Source organism: Gekko japonicus, unplaced genomic scaffold (genome assembly GCF_001447785.1).
Source record: "Gekko japonicus isolate JY-2015 unplaced genomic scaffold, Gekko_japonicus_V1.1 scaffold606, whole genome shotgun sequence".
NCBI classification, from domain to species: domain Eukaryota; kingdom Metazoa; phylum Chordata; class Lepidosauria; order Squamata; family Gekkonidae; genus Gekko; species Gekko japonicus.
Genome location: NW_015172024.1, coordinates 734,233 through 757,919, shown reverse-complemented (window position 1 = coordinate 757,919; position 23,687 = coordinate 734,233). Strand labels below are relative to the sequence as shown.

The following is a 23,687-nucleotide window of genomic DNA, read 5'->3' as shown; positions in this document are numbered from 1 at the left end:
ACCTCCAAAAACTTACAAATTTGTGTCTAAATGTGTTCCAACACAGTGTTTAGAAATGTCATATTTAAAAACTTGTCCTTTTCATAATCATTTCATTCCATTTTAAGAGGTTTTATTACCTTTACAAGGCAAAATGAATTTTTTTAAAAAAACATACACATGCTATTAGAAACATCGAGTTCCCCCCCACACACACTATTATTCTGTCTTTGGTTTGGCTGCTACTTAAGGAAACTGGAGCTCTTGCAAATGAGGACTAATATTTCTGCTACAAAAATAGGAATGTGGATTTTGTTGCGTTGTATGTCGGCTCTTCAATCTTATCTGTGCTGTGTGTGTTAAAAGGTGTGATGTTATTTATTCCACACTGAGTTGTCAGTTTGTCTTATTTTATTTACTGTTTTTTATCCCACCCTTCCTCTCAGGGGCTCAGGCTGGCATTATATGGTTCTCCCCTTTTCTATTATATTTCACAGTAGCCCCATGAGAAATGTTATGCTGACAGAGAATGATTTGAACCAGAGTCTCCCCACTCCTAGTGTACCACTCTAATCACTACCACCACATTGGCTGTCACACCGTGTCTTTATGGAACACTATATAGCTAATTCCCAACGTGCCCCCTCCGTGCGGATATCTAAATCTGCACATAAGGGGCACTTGGGGGGCAGGGAGATTTTCCTGCACATTTGGGGCAATCCCCAGATGTGCACAAAATTACGCTGAGGGGGGGGGGGGAAGGTTTGTTTGTGTAAATCCCTCCAAAAGTGTGTAGTCGGGCTGCGGCGGCGGCTTGGCCCTGCGGAAGAGCAGGTGGTAGCGGAGCCTCCCGCCACCGCTGTCCCCCCCACCCGCAGCCAACGCCGAGTTGCCCAGCTGCTGCTGCTGCCCCAGTGCCCGCTCACCGGCTGGGTTGGGGGGCTGGCCGGCGCAGCGGAGTCCCTGTGCCCACCCATCGCGCCGTGGCTCTCTCCCTTCCTTCTGCAGCTGCCTTCTCTGTGCCTGGCACCCCCCCATCTCCTGGTGGTCCGCCTCGCCGGCACCCTCACACATGGGAGCGCTTGTACCCTTGCGCAGCAGCCCGGCTTCACGTATGCATGCCTCTCCCGCTTCCTCAGCCCTGAAGAGGCATCCCCCGCGAGTATCGCGGGTCCCTCTTGTTATAATTCTATTAGCATGAGATGGTCTTGCAGTATAGACTGCTGCGAGGAAAAACTTACTTGTCCTTCTCCCTTGGTAATCAGCATTGTCAGACAGGGAACTCTTGGATTGTTTTTTTTTTCAGGAGTAATCAATCACTCTGCACATGAGGTTCTCTGGATCAGAACAAGGCAATCTGTTGATAATTAAATAGTTTACACTTTTATCTGCTTTCCTTTCAGAGAACGTCAATCCTAATTAGCAGCTACTCTTTAAATGTGATATTTATAATGCTGGTAACAAATTAGCTTTGATTAGTTTTGAAGTAAGAAGTAAGCACAACATGCCTTAAAATAATTAACGTGAGATTGTTAATTTCATATGCCAAGATCTAGCCAGCCTAGGTGACATACTCCGCTGAGAAGTAATTATTAATAGATATCAGAGACTATGTTGCAACTTAACAACAGTATATCATTATCTCTCTTTTTCACTGCCCCCCGAAACTGAGAGTTTCTATTTGGCTTCTTTGGTTTGAGCTAGGCTTGGAATTTTAACTGATATCAGCAGTTCTATTTTATCTTCTCACCGGGTGGTGTTCTTTTCCCTTAGGTTAGCAAATAAGCAAGACAAAGAAGGTGCATTGGCAGAAGCAGATGTAATTGAGTGTTTGTCTCTTGAAAAGCTTGTCAACGAGCACAAATGCCTGTGTCAGATTGTAAGTTCATTTTAATAAGATCTTATTTGATGACTTCCTTAAATTTGATGCAGGGGTTAGGCTGGAATTGTATAATCCTGTCATGCCATTCAGCCCTACAAAACAGTTCTTGCCTTCATGCTTCTGAGCTCTGGTTGCAGTTGTTGTGCCAAATCAAAGGTTTAAAGATGATCTGTCTGCTGATGGCCCAAACAGTCAAACCCAGCACTGGGTCCTGTACAAACTTTTTACAGCATCCATTTTTACAGTTAGCCTGGTTGGACACTTGTTAAATAATATACTTTTAAATATGAATGTTACCCTTAAGGAAAAAAGACAATAACTTTATTATAATTCAATTAAATAATCCAAGCAGTGACAAATCAGTTTATTTTAAGACTGGAGTAAAGAGGGGGGGAAAAGAACGCTTACACTAACTTTCTTGAATGGTGTACTTTTTGAAGTGATCAAAAATTGATATTTCTTGGTATTTTGACTGAAAAATCCCACCTGCTGATCCATCATCCTTACTCTAGCTCCTTAAAACTCTTGTTTTATCTGTATGTCTGAAGAATTTAGTGCTTGGCTTTTCAGGAACAGGCTCAGTTGCTTCATTTAAGTAAGAGCTTCTTATCTCCCATTATGTTCCCAGATTTTTCCAAGCTTCTGTGAAGAACCTAATTTCACAATGCACAATAATCTCCAAGCAGTATCACCTAATTGGTTTTTTAACTGAGATTCTGAGGTGATATTTCTTCTAATGCTGCTTGGTTTAGTGGCACTCAGAAACTGAAAACACTTTTGCTTGCTTTTTATAAATCTAAAAAGGTTATGTAATAATTTAAAATTATGAGAAGTTATACCCTTTTATTTTCTTTCTGTGTTAAATTAGTATTGGTACACAGTGGTTTTTAAGGCAGTGGTATAGTGTGATACAAATTGGATTCTTGTATAAGTGTAAATTACCTCCAGAGAGTTGCAATCTAGAATACAGAATAGATGGAATTTTCCAGTATGAAAGTGTGCTTGCTTCTGGAGTAAGTGTTTTGGAGTATGGAGGATAGCAGGTATTTTTACATAAGTAATTTTTAATGAGTCTAGATCCCCAAACTGTTTTCTAAACTCAGTAGATGAAAGTATCTTTTGGGGTTTTGTGGAAATAGCTTCTGAAATGGGTTTTTTTTTGGGGGGGGGTAGGTACACAAACCTGTGTTTGTATCTCACTGGATTTCAGCCTTCACTCTTCCATGATGTATTAATAGCTGAGGCAGTCTGAAAACAAACAACAGGAGCAAAATGTATACCTGTTCTTACTGACAAAATAAGAGCTCATCAATGGTAAACAAAATCTTTTGAAAAATTATATGACAATGAAGTGAAGATTTCATTGTTCACATTCACTGTGGTCGAGTATCATGACTGTTTTTCTCTTCCTTACAGGAGCCTTGTTCAGCTATTATGGGCAGTGGGAAAAAAATTGACAAATCTATAAAGCAAGGTTTACTTTGGCTGTTAAATATTATAGCAAAAGATTTTGATACCTTAAATGAACGAATCCAGAAAGACACCACAGAGCAAAAAGCAGCTGAAGAACACGAGAAACGAGAACGAGCTGAACGAGTGAGGAAGATAAGACAGGAAAGGTATTTCCCCCCCTTTTATAAGAAGGGTTTGTGTGGCTGAATGTTATCAAGTTAATACTAAAAAACCATCATGGGATAGATCCAAGCAGCTTTTTCCACTGGAGGAAACCACCCAAAAGGTAATGATGACGATAATGGGACCTGTTTGGATAAAAGCCATGTGGGATAAGGGCTGTAATAAAGATGGTAATAAGGTGAGACTGAACTAAACATAAATGGATCCAACCCTGTTGTATACATTAGCAACTCTCATGATTATGGGCCTATAATAGTGCATCCTACAGACTCTAGTGGGTCCAGGAAAGCCTGTATTAGAGTAGCTGTCAGGGCCTACATTTCCCAGGTCTCCTCTGGACCCTGTGATTGGCTAACAGGGGATTTGGAGAGAAAACTTACACCAGAAGAAGAGTAGAGGGTGGTGCCTGGGAAGAAGGAACAAAAGGCCTTGCCCCAAAGTGGGAGGTGGTTCACTCCCAGGGAGAGAGCTGGGGAGGCTGCTACAGAAGGAGGGATCCCTCATCCAAAAGGGGTGAGTCAGTCTGAGACCAAGTACCTAGAGAAGGCTCGGACAGTATAGTCAGATTTCTTATTTTGCTGGGTTACCTACCTTTACTGTGCTCATTTTTCCTATATGTTATTGGATTGCAGTTGTTATTAAATCTCTTTAATAAAAATAGTTTGTTACTCTGCCTGGGTCCTCGCACCCCATTTGGGCACTTATAAGGGGAAACCTACTGGAAAAAGGAGTGCATAAAGGGGTAGGGTGGGTGCTCTGCTCCCTCCTGAGGAGACCCATACCAGAGTAGTGGCAGCCATTAGAGAACCTTTCTAGCTGCTGCCCGTGACAGCATCTTTTAGCAATATTAATGTGAGCTAGAAGACAAATATTTCGTAATACTTTTGTAGAGGCCGCTGCTCAAGAAATATAATTTCAGACCCCTCACTAAGGCTGCATAACGTCATACAGTTTACTAAGTTGTAGCCTAAGTAGGTGGTAATTATGGCTGTCTCCCCTTTGCAAAACATACAAGGGTACAGCAAATCCAAGATAACAGTTGACAAAGACTTTGAAACGAACTTGCAAGAACTCGAGCTGTTCGTCATGTTTCACCTTAATGCACCTACGGAATAAAGAAGAGAAATTATTACAGCTTTTGTATAAAATCTTTCCTTGTTCCATGATCGTGTGAACTTTTTACAGCAATCATTTTGGGTTTGTAACTGTCTCCCCTTTGCACCAAGGTAATTTCTGCTGCCTGAAATGATGCAAGATTAAAAAAAGGTGTACACCTCCGCTCATTTTACCTAAGTTTTGCTTTCCAGATCCAAATTTTCAAAGACTTTGGAAGTTTTGGACAGTTGTGGAATTGAAATATGCTGCTGTGTGATCGCCACTTTCCCAAGCAGTAGGAAGTTGCAGTTGAAAGGAAGGATTGTTGTAGATTTATGGTGCTTTTTATATTAAGATTTTTTTTAATGGGAAGGTTTAGCGAACAGAATCAGTCTGGCTAGATCCTGGTAAGGTACTTATGCCAGCCAGCAACCTTTTCTGGCAAGTTCCACATTCTGATTCTATTCTCTTTTCTGTCCCCATGCAGCCTGCAAAAACTATTCCTCCAGCCCCCATCCAGGCAGCCAAGGTGTGGCACCAATTCCAGTAACTTGAGTAGTAGCTGTCAGAGACCATTAATCAGTACTCTATTGTCCAACGTACAAAACCTAGACAGAGAGGGCCGTTTTGTGTTAACTGAACAGCATGCTTGCAACGTTATGGAGATCCGGATAAATAGATATAGTAAGGGCACAGACTAGAGTAGTGCTGTAGGATGATAAAGAACTGTACCATACCAATATTCCCTTTCTCAAGACATGCACAGCTGTCTCTGTCTTTTGAGATTGCACTAAACACTATCTTGATGTGTTAAAATCTAAGTGTGACAAACTTACATCAACTTGGAATCACTAGCAAGAATGCAAAGTTCACACATAAGATTAACACACATTTAACTAATTCTGAATAATAAAAGTATTTTAATGAAGTGCTCTGCAGTGCAATTTCGAAAAGCACTTTTGAAAAGTAGCACCATAAATGTTACAGGTACAGAACTCAGCAGAGAGAGTCTCTATTTGCCATCTGTCTCAGTGTCATTCTTTGGACAGATGTAACATTTTTCTGTGGCATATATTAACCTTATAGACTATTAAGATATTGGTTGAGAGTCATCCAGTAGATGATTGCACAACTACCAGTTGTTTCCTGGAAGTTTTGGACCACATTGCTTTCTTACAGTAGAGTGTGAATTCTGCGTCACCCCTGACTGTTGAAAAGTAGGTTATTTATGCCACTTTTTCATTTTGCACACTTAGTGTCAAAATCTTCCGGTGTATTTTTCTACTGAGAAGCCAAAAGGGCTTCTTGGTCTTGACATTCTATAGTTTTCTGCAGATGCTCATTAGGAAATCAGGTGACAAATGAAGATACTTCAATGTCTCCTTTCTCAAACCTTTCAAGACCCCACTTTCTCCCTCCCTCCCACTGTTTCTGCAAGTATTTTCTCTATGACAGGAGAAAAATGTTTTTTTTTCCCCTTGCACTTCAGCATACAGTGATTATGAGCTTTCCATGTCCTCGACCAGGGCCGGGGCCAGGGCCTTCTCAGCCTTGGCCACAGCTAGGCTTGCCAAGCCCCCGCTGGGGGTGGGGGAACCCCCGATTTTCAACCCCTTACCCGCTTTTTTGAAATCTGGCACCGGGGGACAAAATGGCAACTGGAAGAGTGACACTCTGGCATTTTAGTCCTCCAAGTCTCTATGGCTATGAAAGCCATAGAGACGAGGGCTAGAACGTCAGTTCTCTCTAGTGTGCGCTGGTGAGTGATGACTTTCCTCCCTCCAGTCCTGCCCTTGTTGTTTGCAGCAGGAGCAGCCTGAGCGGTTCTCAGAGCCCAGAAGAGTCGAGGGTCCTGGAAGGTAAGGTTTGGGCTGGCCCAGGGCTCTGTCTCATGGTCTTGTTTTTTCTTCCATCCCTCCCAACCCCGGCTGGCTACTGCTCATTTTAAAAGCATGGGCAGTCATTTCAGAGCTCCGTTTTGCCTCTCCCCCCCCCACCGCCTAAAAGCAGGAAGGAGCGAAAGGGAGGCTTCTAATGGCTTCTTCCTATCATTTTTCTGCCTGTCTTTCTATCTTCCTTCTTTCCTTCCTTTCGTTTTTATTTCTGTCTTTCACTCCTCTCTCCCCGTCTTTTTTTTCCTTCCTTCCTTCCTGTTTTTCTCTCTTTGTCTTTCTCTCTCTGTTTTTCTGTCTTCCTCTCTTTTTCTTACTTTGCCTTTCTCTCTCTCTCTCTCTCTCTCTCTCTTTCTGTGTTTCTGTCTTGCTTTCTTTCTATCTCTCTCTTATCTCTTTCTCTCAGTCCATTTTTTTTCTTTTGGTCCATAATGCCTTCAGCTCCACCCCCAAAGTCCTCAGATATTTCCGAAGTTGGACTTGGCAACCCTATCCCCAGCCTGGTGAAACTCTCTGCCAAATGATATCCATGCCCTGTCTGATCTATTAAAGTTTCACAGGGCATGTAAGGCAGAGATGTTCCACCAGGCCTTTGGTTGAGGCCAGCGATGGTTTCCTACACCTTCCCTCCCTCCCCCCTCCAAAAAATCTGAATGCTAGACATGCCATCTGTTTTTGGAATGTTTTAAATATGTATGTTGACTGTTTAATATTGTATGTTTGTGGTTTTAATTGGTTTTATAAATAGTATTGAACTCTCCTGTTGTAAACCGTCCTGAGCCTCATGTAAGCGGGGAAGGGCAGTCAAGAAATTCATTGAAATAAATAAAATAAATGAGCTTTTCTCTCACCCCTAAAATATTCATTAGTATTTGGGGCCATGAGATAAAAAGACTTGTGAAGCTCATAATCACTGTTACCAGCTGATACTTTATTCATAAGTTTTGAAAAATTTAGTTTCTGTACCATCATTATAACTAAAATGCTTACAGTGTCTTGTAGCTCGTCTCTCTCAAAGCAATGTCTGGAAAACATGAGTAAATATGGCACTGGAAGGCAAGCTGGTTTCTTGCGTACTGCATGTTTGGCCGTAAGCAGTTCAAGACAGAGAACTCTCTGTCTTTCAGCCACATTCAGGGATTGAAAGGAGAAGGCTGATGCAGCATGACAAACAGCAAACTGGCAAGAGGGCAGGGGAGGTGATGAGGACGGAGGCAGAGGGCTCTTGGAGCATGGGAGTATCAGCAATGACCACTGTGTCCCTTGGCAGTATAAAGATAGCAGTATGAGACATTGCTGTTGGACATTCTTAGAGCATGCTACTGAGCAGCCTGTAGGTATTGCTTTGTCTACATACCACTGGCCATTTAACTTAAAGCCTAGAAGGCAAAAGTTCTCAGGGTGGACAGGTAGCAGCTGGAAGGCTGATTGCATATTGCACTTGTCCATAAGGGCACTGGGACCACAGTCCAGACCAGGCAGATGGCATGGTTGAAAGAGACATTCCACGCAGAACAGAATTCTTGGGGTGGCGTCATTGACAGATGATGTTTGTGGTAGGAGAGGCGGTAGATTAGTATGAATTTACTCGGGGCCTTCTTAGGCACTGCTCCCAAGCCAGGATACTCGAAGGTTCAGAATGGGAGGAGAGCTAAAGGGGGGCCAGCCACTCTCCTGACAGTACATTCCCTGGTGGCCACTGTATTCAGCCTGTCATGGGCAGATCTGAAGTTGCTGGAATCTTCGGAAATGCAGGGCCCAGTAAATGGGGTACAAAAACCATGGCTGAAGCCCTCATAGAGGTAACAGGAAGTGGTTCAGTTGGGGTAGCGATCAAATAGTGGGCAAAGGGTATCAAGGGCATCAACCTGCTGGGAGGGTTCCCACCTGTCTTGTAGGGCAGCTGTGTTGCCCTGAGGGTGGATGCTTAGCTGGAGAGCCACACCCCACACAGGATCAGGTCAATGCCTGATGGTTACTGATGGTAGTGCCACCCAAGCTAGCTACATGGCACCCATGGGCAAGCAGCTGGCCACTTGGCCAAAGCGGTGCTCTTTTTGGGTGGCATGATGAGAAGCAGAGCAATTGCCAAGGTGAGAGCACCAACCAGGAGGAGCTGTGTTGCTTACCCTTATAGTAAGGCGTTTGGGTAGCTCTTGAGGGGTGGCTGGGTTTCACCGCTGTAGCTCTCCCCCCCCCCCCCCCGGGGGTGTGTGTGCCTTTGCTATTTACAAGTCCATCCTCCCCACAGGCTGTGTGTGGCCCAGGCCAAGGTTAGCCCACAGAACTGTGCCTGGGTCCACTGACCAACAGCTGCCCTGAGCTTGGTGCCCTTATGTAAGTGTCCTTCCTTTGGAATTTCATTGATTCAGTTTCTTTTTCTTTTTTTAAAGAGAACAGAAACAGAGGGAAGAAGCTGAACGTGAAGATAGGAGCATATCGGATGAAATTGACTCTGAGATAGTAGCTGGCAACCCCTTCCAACCTATATCGGCCGTAATCACTGAGGTATCGAAATGTTTGTTTTATTTGATTAACCAAGGATTTCAGACTTCCCTATTTCTGAAATCTGAGTCAGGGTGTTTATGAAAACTTTTCTTCATCCCCATCCTGTTATGGTAAGTCAAGTGTGTGAGGTAATGCTGATCAACAACTGTCCCTGTGTTCAGAGCTGGCTCCCATCCCCAACTTAGCCCCCCTCCCACCGAGGAAACCATGAACAACTCAGTGCTCTGAGGGTCCTTAGCCAGAGAGGAAAGCAGGGAACCCAGGAGCAGTGGCCAGCCCAGCAGGGCAGGCAGTGACAGACGCCTGCCAGGTAGTGGCCCCCACCGCTGCTATAGAGGATGCTGAAGACCTGGACAGCTCAGCGGCAAGCTGAAATGGTGTGGACCAGCTGCCAGGAAGGGCCGGGGCAGGGAGAAGGTGGAGGAGGGAATCTGCGCCTGAAACCTTTAAAAGCCAGGAGGGAAAGCAAAGGACAGACAGAAATTAGAGTGGGTATCTACCCTCCTTTTGTCACTTTCAAGAAGAGACGGGGCTGAGCCCTGATTGGAGCCAGGTTGATTGAAAAGAAACCAGGTGGAGCACACAGGGCCAGAGAGTGAGAGCAAGGGTGTGGTCACTTGGAGGAAAGGAAGAAGACCAGGGTGCCTGAACCCCCCCTCTCCTTCAGCAGGGAGGCTGGCCCAAACCCATTCAGGGTGGCAGAGGATGGGTAAGCCAGTACAGTAAAGGGGAAGCCTCACACCCTAATATTAATAAGCCTTGCTAAGCAGTGATCTATTGTGAACTGCCTTAAGTGTCCCTTTAAGCTGAAAAAGGTGATTGACACTGCAGTCCTATGCAGAGCTATATCCTTCAAAGTTCACTGAAGTCAATTAGAAAATTTTTAATGAATGAATTATAGTATAAAAGGTTTTCAGTCCTGCTATCAGGGGTGGAAAATGGTCAGTAAAATCAGTAAAAGTAAGTTTTTTCATCTTGGTCAGTAATTTGTCAGTTTTTTTAAAAAAATTGGTCAGTGAAGTCAGTATTTCTTTGATTTTTGGGAATGCAGTTTGTGTTTTTCTGTTTTCATTACTACATTTTGGGGGAAACATGATGACTTTCCAGTGAGAAGATTGTTTTTAGTTCAGTTATGAAGTACTTTAAGGACTTTGTTCCTAAGAGTAAAAGTGATTTGGTGAAATCTTCCACAACGTATAGAAACATAATTAAGCACTTAAAACACGAGACAATGAAAGCAGAGGTGATTTTTTTTTCCCACGAGTGCCCGCTTATTTACAAAGTTCACTGGAGTGTTCCAGAAAGAAGAGCCTTTGGTGCATGTGATGCAGAGTGAAGTAAAAACACTCACAAGAGCCATAATGAATCGTGTTTGTAAGAGTTCAGCACCATTGTCTCTTGAAGCCTTCAGTGATGAGCACTACATACCTGTGAGAGAAGTAATCAGTGAAAGTAGAATCTGTGATGAACTGAAAAAACTTTCTGAAAAGAACAGCTACTCTTCTTAATGGGAGCAAAAAAAATTCAAAACAGCCTGCAAACACCTTTTATTCCAATCACCTTTGGACAAGCCCATCCTCAGATATCTTCAATGTTTAGCTCCAGCACAGAGGGTCAAGGAAGGAACCCACAAGGATATAATGAAAGTACCAGCAGCACTCCCAATGGATTTTCCACTGGACATGATTGCAGATTAATGGAAACTTCTTAGACTTGAAGATGAAACTGCCAGTGAAACTCACCACATAGATACATATTGGAATCAGTTCTTTGAAAAGACACACCCATCTGGAGATCCATAATACCCACTGGTTACCAAGGTGGTAAAAGCAGCATTATCATTATTGCATGGTAGTATGGACATAGAAAGAGGGTTTTCAAAAACTGGACACATTTTGACCAATGAAAGAGCCAGGATGTCAGAGAGAACTTTGAATGCCCACCGAATCGTCAAAGAAACTTTATATCATGTATATGATTTTAATATACTTTTATTTTTTCACATGCCAATAAAGGTTGTCTGTCTGTCTGTCTGTCTACATGTACATGAAAACAATGTATACCATGTTAATATCACACAGGAGCTTTTACAGATGGCAAGAGCAGCTCATATTCATTACAAGCAGTATTGTGATGAATAGTGTGTCATTAAAGAGGTGCAAAAAGAAAAGAAAGAAGGGGGGAAGGCAGAGGAGTTAGAAAGCTTTAAGAAGATAGACAGTGAAAAGGATAGTAAACAAGAGAAGGAAGCAAAACTGAAAAAGCTGAGACAACAGAACTAGAAGAGGATGATTGCTCAAACATTGCTAAATGATGCAACCAAGCGTGTAAAGGAGGCTGCTGAGAAAAAGGGTATGGTGGTATTCAACACAGTACAGTTCATGCTAGAAGGAGTAGAGAAAGCAAAGGATGAGATAGTTAGCCAGTGTTATCGATGCAATGAACATGAAATTAAGCAAACTCCGGAGCACGACAGACAGGAGGGCCTGGCGTGATGTGGTCCATGGGGTTGCGAAGAGTCAGGCTCGACTGTGCAACTGAACAACAACAGTTTTACTTTTAAAACACTAGCTTATCAATAGACTGACATTAACTTGTTCAGTAATTTGTCAGTTTTTTGTCAATATTTGGTCAGGGTTTTTTTGTTTTTTTTTGTCAGTAAAATCAGTATTTTTGACCCTCTGACTAGTTTCCACCCCTGTGCTATTGACTTTAATTCTCAAAATGAAACGATTTTTAAATTTTTCATCCCCAATAGACCTTTTGTTAATGTAGTCTCTTATAGAATTTTGTGTCAACTCTTTCCTAGGCAAAACCACCTGATTTGTATCACCATATTCCACTATAAGTCATGCAGTTTATGACTTTACTGTAATATTGCATTATCTATTTTGTTCTTAGTTAATGGTTAAATTTACAACATTATGTACTGTATGTTATGTTATATGTTGTTACTGATGATCTTTGTTGTCACCATATACTTATATTCTTTTGTTTTTGATTACAAATAAAGTTTTAAAAAATAAAAGATTTTCAGATTAGGGACAAAATTGTTATTATGTGTATTGAGAAGACATTAGTTTTGACTTCAATAGAGTTTGTGTTCATTGAAGTATGCTTAAAATTTCAGGCTTAATTTTCAGATATTGCCAATATCAACACATAAGTAACAGTACAGTGGTAGCTAACCTGCTTGGCATATATTCCACTAGGGCAGCTCAAATGTGGCACATATTACTATATGGTACACATAGCACCCTGCTCCAGTGCCTTAATATTATTTTATCTGTATTCTGTTGTGCTGGAGACAGGCTGCAGCCCTGAGCAAGAAAGACTAACCATGAGAATGTCTTCTTTCCAGGAGTACTATAAATGTACTCTGGGGCAAGTGATGCTCTGTCATCTTGGTGCTTGGGGGGTCAACAGTGGGAGAGCTTCTAATGTCCTGGCCCCACTGGTGGACCTCCTGATGGCACTGGTATTTCTGGCCACTGTGTGATACAGAGTGTTGGACTGGATGGGCCTTTGGCCTGATCCAACATTGGCATCTCTTATGTTCTTATGTTCTTATGTCTGTTGCTCGTGCCAGTGGTAGCATCTGCTATTTGAGTTGGCCTGCAGTGTTCTCAGAAAAATAGCAAAGTTGGATTTGTTAAATTTGCTGAAACTACTTCGTTTTATTTTGTAGATACTGCATTTCCATCCATTTGTGCATTTATTTGATATAAATATAAAACTGGCTATAAAAAACCAAAGCAGCAGTGAGATAAATCAACATTAATAAAACAGGAATATAGACACCAGTATCTTTAGAAAACTATGGCTTCTATTCCTGTCTCCTTGCATAATTTGGTAATTCCCTAAGACAAAAGAGTGAGATAATGGGTTTCACAACTTAATGCCTTTTCTTCCTTGGAGTATATGCAGATGTGTTAGAAAAAGTATCAGCTGCTAGTTTTCCCAAATCAATGTAAGTGATTGAAGACTTAGTCTTCCTAGGATGAGACAATTTAAGTACTTTATACACAATGATTTGTTTATGGGATCATCTGGTAATCTGTAGGTATATATGACAATAGAATTAGGGCTATCAACCATATTTGTACAGCTGAACTTTTAAATACCTGACTCTTAAAACCAATTAAAATGTAAAGCTTTGTAAGGCCATGTTTTCCTGAGAGTATGAAGTAACTAAATAATATTCCAAGGTAAAATCTGAAACAGCGTCTAGTGCATGTGAGATGAGTGAGGTAGAAGTTTCTGTCTTCCATCCATCATATCTATAATGGCAGCAGCAGTAATCTAACATGCATAGGCTTCTTGTGAAGCTGAATGAGTTAAAGATTTGCTTAGCACAAATGCTATGTAAATGCATAATCATGACTTGTAAAAACAACTTATTAAACATTTTATATGTACAATATTATTTCAGTAAATCTTGTAGAGTATCTTTTCTGGCTTTTGGTAACATTTCTGCTGCTTTACTCTCCAACAGAAATTTTGTCTTCCACAGTCGGCTTTACTAAAATGTCCTCTTTCTGTGCTTTGTTAGAACGAAAATAAAGTTGAAAAAGAGAAGAAGAGACAGAGGGAGGAGAATGAAAAGGATGCCATTGCCTTAAATCTTAAAACAGATCAGGAGCAAATGGAGACTGAGAGCGTGAACAGTCAGCAATCAAATGACAGTAGACTAGTAGAAAGTTACAAAGCTGCCCTAACACAACGATTGGAACGTGAAAATGAGAATGACCATGACCAGCAGATCTCAGAAAGTCTTGATTCCGGGGATAATGCTGCATTGAATTCAGGAATAGGTGAGTTTTACAGATGTAAATTCTGGACTTGACTTACTAGCCATATTTTTGTTTGTGCTTGCCACACACTTCTCCCCCACTGTTCTGAAATCCACAGAAGACTTGAGAAAAGGCAGGGTATTGGTTCATATACTGGGTGAAAATATAAAACACAGCAGGACAGTCTCCTGCCATTTCTTTGCTTCTGCATCGCATAAATGAGAGTCCAGTCATGGGAATGTGAACAACAGAGAGCATAAGATGCAGTTTTCCCAGCAAGTGGATTACTGGACAAATGCATAGATGGATTGGCTTAAGTTAAAAAATGATACTAGTGAATGTTGTTTTCCCCAGTGTGGGTTTGTTGGTCATAACTGATGAAAAGATAAACTTTTATGCTATTTGTACTCTATTATATATATGGTACATACTCACTGAAAGTCTGTTTACCATATCTCAGAACAAAGTTGCAAACTAGATTAAAAAGTCTCACAAACTGAGTTTACTTATAAGATGCTAAAGTTACATGGCACTATTCTTTATGCTTTTTTAGAGAACACTAAAAAGAAATCAAAGAAACCAAAATTAAAAAGGAGTCACCGAGTAGAACCAGTCAATACTGAAGATACAGTTTCCTCAGATCCTACGCCAGTAGCACCTCTTGCACCAGGTGGGTAAAACACACACACTCATGAATGAACTATAATTTATGGTACATCACTTTCTGAATGCTGTAGTGAAAAGATTTTATTTACTTATTTAGAAAAAAACAGATTTCATACTTATTTCATATTTTTTTTAAAAAGAATAACAACATATTGGTAATAGATTATCTTCAAATGTTTTAGTTAAGTTTGAATATGTAATGAGAAATCCCCCCAGGTGGGTTAGACTAGTAGATAGGTGTTCTAGTAATGGGAGGGGCCATTGATCGGGGTAGAGTATTTGTTTGGCATGCAGAAAGTCACATTATGTAAAACTAGGTGCAAGGCTTGTTGCGGGAAGAGGCAACAAGCCCTAGAAAGAGGCCACCGGAGGAGGCCCCCCACACACTGTCAAAGGAGAGCGCAATGGCTCCCCAGCAGCTAGGCTCGCGCCTCCCCCCACCACGCGCTGGAGGCGGTGGGGCAAGCCAGGTGGCCTCGTCCCTCCTCTGTTGGTGTGCTGGAGGCGGCGGCTGGCAAAAGCGGCAGGCCTCGCCTATCCACAGCGCCGTACACCAGTGGCTCCATGCCCGCCGGCTTGAGGGCCCAGCATGCCAAAGTGGCTGGCCTCTCCCCTCTCCCCAACGGCCGCCCAAGCGAACGAGCGGCGCACGTGGCGGTAGAGCGGCAGCAAGCGAGGGACAGCCGCTCGCTGCCTGTTCCAGCTGCACGCGCACCAAGCCAGCTAGCCTCGTCCCCCCCCCCCCCAGCCAATGGCACGCCAGGAACCTTGAGCGGCACCTGGCAGGCCAATGGCTGAGGGAGCGCATTTTCTCTCACCACCCCATAGGCCGGTGGCCACCCCAAAATGCTTTTATATAATAAAATAGGATCTCCAGTTAAAAGGGTTAGGTAGGAAGTGATGTGAAAGACCTCTGCCTGAGACTTTGAAGAGTTACTGCCAGTCTGAGTAGACAGTACTGACCTGCATGGACCAGTGGTCTGATACAGTATAAGGCAGCTTCATGTGTTCATGTGTGTGCTCAAGCAAAGTATTTTCTGCAATCTTAATTCAAGGTTTTTAAGGCCACTGTCTGTTATATGAACACATGCCTTGATCAGGTTCCTTACAGTCTTAGTAGGTTTTCCTTTCAGTATTGTGAATATTTACTGTATAGCAGTTGATACAGCTTCCCAGGTTTACTAAGATAGGATGCCGCTCTAGGATGAAGGTAAGGGAAGGTAAAAGCCAAATATGTATTGCTGCTTTTTCTGGGCAGTTCACATTCAGCACATTATTCCCATACACCATAAAATGTATTGCTTTATAGATATTTAGTAATGCGTACAAACATCCTCACTTACGGCAGATACAGCTAATCTGGTTTCTGACTGTGGTCCTATTTTTAAAAACAGAAATAACAAGATTTACTTGATTTTTTTTCAACTACAGTATTTTAAATCTAAATTGAATTCTAAAACCTAATCACCTAGTTCTGCACAATAAGTTATTCATTTCACTTTTTCCTAATAGTAGCAAACAAAAAAGCATCTTCTGAGAGATAGTTAGAAATCCTGTTTTATGAAGCCTTCATAGTACAAGGGATTGCCAGCAGAGGGCAAAAATAGCGCACAGGCTCCTCTAGATAGTTGGCATCTTTTGTTGGTCAAATGTTTTTGTAGATATGGGGGGGGGATTTGAAGTCAAAGAATTAATGTCCTGATCATGTGAATATTTATTTGAAAATATATGTACAAGGTAATTGAGGCTCACTCTCAAATGAATGTGTTGCAAACACTAGCCATATTTACCTGTAAGCAGGTCTGACTGCAGACCGGAAGGTCTGGTTCGGCAGTTCGAGACCCTAGTGCCGCGTGACGGAGTGAGTTCCCGTCTCTGGCCCCAGCTCCTGCCAACCTAGCAGTTCGAAAGCAAGAAATTGCAAGTAGATAAATAGGTACCGCTTTGGTGGGAAGGTAACAGTGTTCTGTGCTCCTTGGCTTTTAGTCATGCCAGCCACATGACCACAGAAAAGTCTTCGGACAGTGCTGGCTCTTCTGCTTGGAAATGGAGATGAGCACTGCCCCCTAGAGTCAGATTCGACTAGCTTTCGAGCAAGGGAAACCTTAGATCTGAATGAAAGTAGTTCTGACTTCTTAGCAAGTATGCCTAGGAATGGCTGACAAGTAGGGTTGCCAGCATCTAGGGGGAGCCTAGAGATCTCCCAGAAGTACATCTGATTTCCAGACTACAGAGATCAGTTCCCCTGGAGAAAATGGCTGCTTTGGAAAGTGGACTGTGTGGTAGTATACTTCGCTGAGGTCCCTCCCCTCCCCAAACCCTATCTTCCCAAGGTGCTACCCCCAAATCTCCAGGAATTTCTAATCCCAGAGTTGGCAACCCTAATTACGAGTCTTATTTTTAAAAATATCCTTCCAAGTTGTTCCAGTAGTAACATAAGATAACTGAGGGGCATGTGAAATATGTTTATAAAATTAGGAATGATGTCGGGAATGAATAGTTTTTCTCTGTGTCAAAATACTGGATATCTGGGTCCACCAATTACATTGGTTAGTAGTAGGCTGAAGGAAAAGCACTTTCTCATGCAGCACATAATTAAGGAATGAATTGCCACTCATCACTGAAATAGCTACTAATATAAGTAATTTTAAAATTAGGTTTATGGAGAATAGGTCCCAGCAGTGACCCTTATTAACTGTAATAGCTAAAAAAAGAAATTACCATGACAGATTAGAAGAAGTATAACAGATTATTGATATAGAGTCCAGTAGCACTTTCTTGAGTCACTGCTCACTTCTTCAGATACTCACGAAAGCTCATACCCTACCACAAATGTTGGTAGCTACACAAAGTATTACTGGACTCTTACTCTTTTCTACTGCTACAGACAGACTAACACGGCTACCCATCTAGATTATTGATATATACCACCTCTGATCTGCTAATCAGATGGCTGTGGCAAACAGTTTATATCTGCCAGGTATTTGAGAGAGAGAGAGAGAGAGTGTGTGTGTGTGTGTTAGTCTGTCTACATATACCTTTGATTTAGTATGCAGTTTTTAAGTTCTTTCCTACCCTTGTAGTTTACTTTTAAATGGAATTGTAGGTTTAGTTTGTTGTGAATACCTTCCTATTTTTTAATCACACAGATGAATGTGCTGATCTTTAGATTTCTGTTCGACAATGTAGTGATGGTCTTTGATATTTTTGTTTTCAATAGTTGGCTGGGAAACCCCTAAAATTAACAGAATTCGAAAACTTGAGCCTCTTGGTGAAACACATCGTAATGGTAATTTTAAAGGAGATCACACCTTTTTGTTTGTTCTCACAACCCATTTTGTTTTGCACGTTGGCTTATTCCTTTCATTGCATCTTACCCTGAGTTGCTTTATGAGTTTATTTTCCAGTTTTTAGAAAGATCTACTTTTTCCTAGCTTTTTTAATTGCTTATGAACTATTTGCTTCATTGTTTCATTCAGGACAGATTATGACTCAGTGGTGTATACCTATATCATAAAAAATAATTTTTAAAAATTTAGTAACCTTTCCCATTCTGTATAATATTTAAAAAGTTACATGACACAGTTCAGAGGCAAAACAGAAATTAGGTGCTTATATCATCAGCTACCAATAAAAGTCAGATAAACTAACTTCTAAATTCTGTAAGATAGAAGACAAGTTTTTTAAAGCTTAATCAGAAAGGCAAAGGAAATGTTGCATGCATAGTCCAGAATATGTTGGAGCAATTGATCAGCACAAATAGTGAATATATGGATATCCCTGAACGTGACATGTAAAATAGGATTTGTCTCTAAACCTTGTTAGCTGTTCATGAAGGGATCCAATTTAATTATTGATCTTAAAATATAGGAGGCTTCTGATAACAGAGTTCTCTTAGCTGAGTTCTTTAAATTCCCACATAGCTATTAGGGGGAATTATTTTGTCCATCTTTGTTCAAGATCCAGTGCTTTTGTCCTATAGCATGTCCATATTATTATAAACATTCCTGTTAAGCAGTGTTGCAGTGGTAGAACCACATATCTCTGCAGTAGAATGCACATTTGGCATGCACAGGGTTCCAGGTTCATCCTCTGGTATCTCCAGTTAGAGGATCTCTAGTAGAAAAAGCCTTTGATAATGGTGGGCCAGTGGTATAACTCACTATTTAAGGCAGCATATTAGTATTTTTCAAACAATAACAATTTATTTTGAATATTTGTGATGGTAAGCACAAATATTATGCATTGTAATAACAGCAGTGATTTAATATACTTTAAAATGAATTTGTATAATAAAGTTCACCTTTGTTTTTAAGGCATATAAAAGGAAGAAGACAAGAGAAAAGACAGAATAAAAGAGGTAGGGAGGACAGGACATGCCTTCTTGATTACATTTGCTTTGCTCAAAATAAGGCAGCCTGCTTAGTGGCTGGAGCATGGGAATGGGAATCAAGAAATGTATATCCTTAGGCATGATGCCTGTCTTTTTCATCTCATTTTCTAAAATACTAGGAGAAAGGCCCGTTGCAGGTATGAATGCAACGGGCGCTAGCGGGTGTGTGGGGGTGGTCTGGGTCCGCACGTCGCCGGGGCCCCCCCCCCCCGTTGCAGGCGTCCCGGAGAGTGGCCCTGGCTCGCGCAGGTGACTAATCTTTTAAAGCGGTGGAGGCGAGAAGCGAAGGACATGGGGAGGCTGACCTCGGTGGGTTGTGTCCTGTCGCCGCGCGGTCCAGGCCAGACGTGGAGAGGGCGGGTGTCCGGCGAAACGGGAGCTCCTTGCAGCCGAGGCAAGGCGGGCAGGAAGGGGCGGTGTCTGCCGCCGCCTCAAAGGGCGAGGCAGCAGCAGCAGTTGGGGTTGGTGGCAGCGGTCGTGGGGGGCTCGCCTGGCCCCCGAGGGAGGCAGGTGGTGGTCTTGGGGGGACTTGCCACCGCGTGTCGCTGGAGCGCGCTGTCGCTCGCCTTGGCCTCTCCTCCGAGGCGGGCAGGCGGGACCGGGCCCGAGGCTGTGGGCCAACTGCAGGCCTGGCTGGCCGCCTCAGGAAGAAGCACGGCCGGCAAAGGAGTCCTCTCCGCCGCGTCCTGCGCCCGTCGCAAGCGGCAATGGGGATCCCCTGAGGCCCTAGCTCCTCCCCACCCACCCACGCGCCCCCCGGGCGCGCAGAGTGGTGGCCGAGTCAGACGGCGAAGCGGGGGCGGCGGAGCGGGGCCCGGTCCCCCCTGCAGAAGTGGCCGCAGTTACCCTGGCGCAGGGCTCGGCGGCACAGAGAAGGTGGACACGGCAAGCCCCTTCCCGCCCGCCTTGGCTAGTGGGGGGGGAGTGCTCCGAGGCGGGAGTTAGGCGCGACATCCAATGGATGCCAGGGAAGGTGCTGACGGACAGGGCATTCATCCACACACTGTAGGTGTGCATTTGCGTGCCTCTGCGTCTTGGGGGGGGAGTGCTCCGAGGTGGGCGTTAGGCGAGATGTCCAATGGACTCCGGGGAAGGTGCTGATGGACAGGGCATTCATCCAAACACTGTAGGTGCGCATTGCGTGAGTTTGCGTTTTACAGCTTTATTATAAGGGAGAGATAAAATGGAAAGCTGGGACAAGTTTCAGAGCAAGAGATATTTATCTGGATAGCAGGAGGTATCTCAAGTTGGTCCCAATGGGATGATGTTAACTCATCAGTATCTTTCATGGAGTTTCTTGTATCCTTATTGAAAAACACCAATTCTTGGAATTTAGGATAATACAGTTGAATCCGCGTGCCTGTCAAGGGCTGTTTACCATGGCTTGCTCGACCACTGAGTGCTGTTTAGGATCAACTGCTATAAAGTACAATTCTAAGACTTCGGTGGCTCTTCAGGAGCTCCGTTTTCTCTGCAATTTAGGTGCTTGTTCTTTACCCCCCCCCAAAAAAGTGACACCCTGGCTTAGTTATAACAACTCTATACATCATTCCTCTATGATACAAAGTGAATAACTATCCATTTGTTTACTTCTCATTTGCAGGGCTTTTTTGTAGAAAAGCCCCAGCAGGAACTCATTAGCATAATACACCACACCCAACAGCAGAAACTCATTAGCATATTAGACCACACCCTGACAGTGTGGCTCATTAGCATATTAGGCCACACCCCATGCCTTCCCTTGGCTTGCCCGGGCGCCCTTGAAGGGAAGGCAGTTTAAAAAGGCCGGGGAAGGCACGGGGAGGCATTTAAATGCCTCCCCAATCCTTCCAGGGCCCCCCCGGCTCACCTGCCTTGGAGTCGCCGGGGGGGTTCGCTCTTCAGGCCTTCCCTCTGTAGCCACACACATGCAGAGGTTTTGGCTGTAGTTAGCGTGGTCTACTCTGAAGCCAGCCGGAACTCCGTTCCTGTGCGTTCCTGCCCAAAAATAGCCCTGCTCATTTGTATCCTTTTTAAATGCTGGGTATAGGTTTAATTCTATACCTTTTCTTAGCTGGAATTTTTTCAAGCAGTACCTAATGGTATCTATTATATTTAAAGAAATAATGGCCGGGGTCCGGCTTACCTAAGGGACCACCTTTCCCCATATGTTCCATGAAGGGCACTTCGGTCGGGGAGTCAACATCTCCTGGAAATTCCAGGCCCCAGGGATGTGAAATTTGCTGTTACTAGAGCCAGGGCATTTTCGGTGGCGGCTCCTACCTGGTGGAAGGAGCTCCCGGAGGAGATCCGGGCCCTGCGGGACCTATCTCAGTTCTGCAGGGCCTGTAAGATGGAGCTCTTCCACCAGGCTTTCGAGTAGGAGCCTCCGCCACTATAATTCCACCACCGATAGGTATGCAGCATCGCACCACTACCACCAATATGTGGTTCCATCTGGGTGCGAGGTGACCCTAGAAGGAGAGGGGATGACAAGTTGCGGGATCAATGCCATTCGACCAAGATCTACCTCATCTTGCACTGACACTTTGTTATTGTATTGTATTGTTTTATTGTTTTAGACTGTTTTATTTGTTTTAATTCTGGCACATGTGCCCCGTTGTTAGCCACCTTGAGCCTCCGGGGAGGGCGAGATATAAATCCAAAAATAAACAAACAAATAAGAAATATGAAATTATTTCATGAAGTATTTTTATTTTTACAATTAAGATGTAAGCTACTTAGGTTGTTGGAATCAGAATCTAGGCATATATTCTTGTATGGTCTAGGTTCCTCAGATGTCTGATAATAACATGCTTCCGTTCTTAGGGAAGTGTTACACTTAGGCTGTGGTCACACACACTAAATAATCCACTTTCAATCCACTTTCAGTGCACTTTCCAACTGGAATTTTACTGTGTGAACTGGCAAAATCCAGTTGGAAAGTGCATTGAAAGTGGATTATTTAGTGTGTGTGACCGCAGCCTTAGATTAGCATAAGGGCAGAATCTTCACATAGTAAATAAACTGAGCCAATTCATTCAGGTACCTTCATCCAGGCAATGGGAAGACATATTAGAGCTCCACCATTTCTTATACACATATTTGTGAGTGATGTCATTGAATTACAAACTGGACGTTCACGTTACATATTAAAATTAGAGACTGAGGTTTGAGGAAATGACAACAAAATCACAGAACGCGATAAGCAAATATTCTTGATTAGTTCACTCAAGCTAAAAGAAATGTACACATCCCATGTTGACCAAACAATCTTTAAATTTAACCAACAGTTTAAAAGATGGAAGAAGCATCTTTCCTGTGTGTCGTAACTAATCCTACTGGTTTCTAAATCGATGGGTTTCGTGGAAACCCTAAACAATGCTAAGTAGAATTACACCTTTCTAAACTTGATGACTTAAATTGATTTCGAAAGGTATTAAGTTGGTTTAGGATTGCACTGTTAGTTTCTAAAGCAGTAGTTTCACATTCTCTAGCCTTGGCAATAGCATTCTTGGAAGGCATAGGATAATGTCATTTGATACTTTCTATCTCCATTTAAAGCAAACTTTGGTTATAATAGTCAATAGGCCATGGTGCTTATAGCTAGCAGAATTCTGAAAGTTTCTGTTGAACAAGCAAGACTAGAAACATCTGGCTTTAGTTCAGATTCAGGACAGCAAAGCCAGGTCATAGGCCTTTACAATTAAATATGAATATATGCAGAATGGATGTAAAATAAATAATGTCCATAGTCCTGTGATGAAGTCTACTTTTAGTGCCACTGAGAGTCAAAAAAAAATCCTAAATGCTGCTTGCATTCACTTTTCCTGTTGCCTTCTGAGTAAACAAGCCAACTTTTTGTTCCTTCTTTTCTAATTTTGCATGTACTAAACCTGCATGTATTGTGCTGCTATAATTGTTTGTGTAAAGGATGTTTCCATTGCCTCATGGGCATGTTCAGAAACTTGGCATTAGGGGTCTTTTTTTTCTTTCTCAAATCCTGTTTATCACAGGGAACACACAGCATTGTCTAAAATGTTCTCCAAATGTCTGATTCAGAGGAGAACGAACAGATCTGGTGCCAGCACCATGGAAGCCCACAAGTGTTGAGTGTATTCATGTTACAGTACAATCTTAGCAATCAGTGGATTTGGAAGGGTGTACCTCTGCTTAGGATAAGACACCCAGTAGTGTTCATTGCTGCTTTGCCTTTTGTGCTTCATTTCTGGCTGAGAGTAGTGTGGGGGGGGGAGTATTGCGATGCAATGATCCTCTGAGATCCTCCCTTTTTAGGATTATTTCTTGTAGACTTCAGCTTATCACCACTGCTTGTGAAGCAGAAGGAGATAGCAATGGCATCACCATCATCATAATGTGTTTGTGTGTGCATCCAATAAGATGGACACAGTAATCCATTTGGATTTAGATTTTTTTTCTTTTTCCATATTACTTTTGACTGCACATATCTAATTTATGATTATAATTTTAATAATTCTAGATAGTGTTTCTGCTGAGATAACCAATCATAAGGACATCCATGGGTCTACATCAATTATGTGCTTTTGTGCCTGTGATCACATACCTTTTGCTAATTTGAAATCTTAGAACTATGTCAGATGTTGCCATTTACCTTCTGCACATCATGTTCATGACCATCAGAAAAAACAACAAATATAAAAGACTAATAAAACAAATTATTTGTTGTTTCCATCAAGTCACAATTGACTTATGGTGACCTCATAGGGCTTTCAAGGCAAAAGACATTCAGAGGTGGTTTGCCATTGCCTGCGTCTGCATCACAGCCTTGGTATTCCTTGGTGGTCTCCCATCCCAATACTGGCCAGGGCTTACACTGCTTAGCA

General features: G+C 42.6%; 1 protein-coding gene across 1 annotated transcript in view; it reads left to right on the top strand.

Moving 5' to 3' along the window:
- ARL13B (ADP ribosylation factor like GTPase 13B) overlaps positions 1–23,687 on the top strand; it is a 55,564-nt gene that overhangs the window by 31,224 nt on the left and 653 nt on the right. Inside the window, exons 4-9 of the mRNA XM_015420525.1 lie at positions 1,753–1,858; positions 3,278–3,480; positions 8,877–8,991; positions 13,544–13,805; positions 14,338–14,454; positions 17,671–17,739. Of these exons, the coding sequence (XP_015276011.1) occupies positions 1,753–1,858; positions 3,278–3,480; positions 8,877–8,991; positions 13,544–13,805; positions 14,338–14,454; positions 17,671–17,739 (872 nt within the window). The remainder of the gene's footprint in view (positions 1–1,752; positions 1,859–3,277; positions 3,481–8,876; positions 8,992–13,543; positions 13,806–14,337; positions 14,455–17,670; positions 17,740–23,687) is intronic.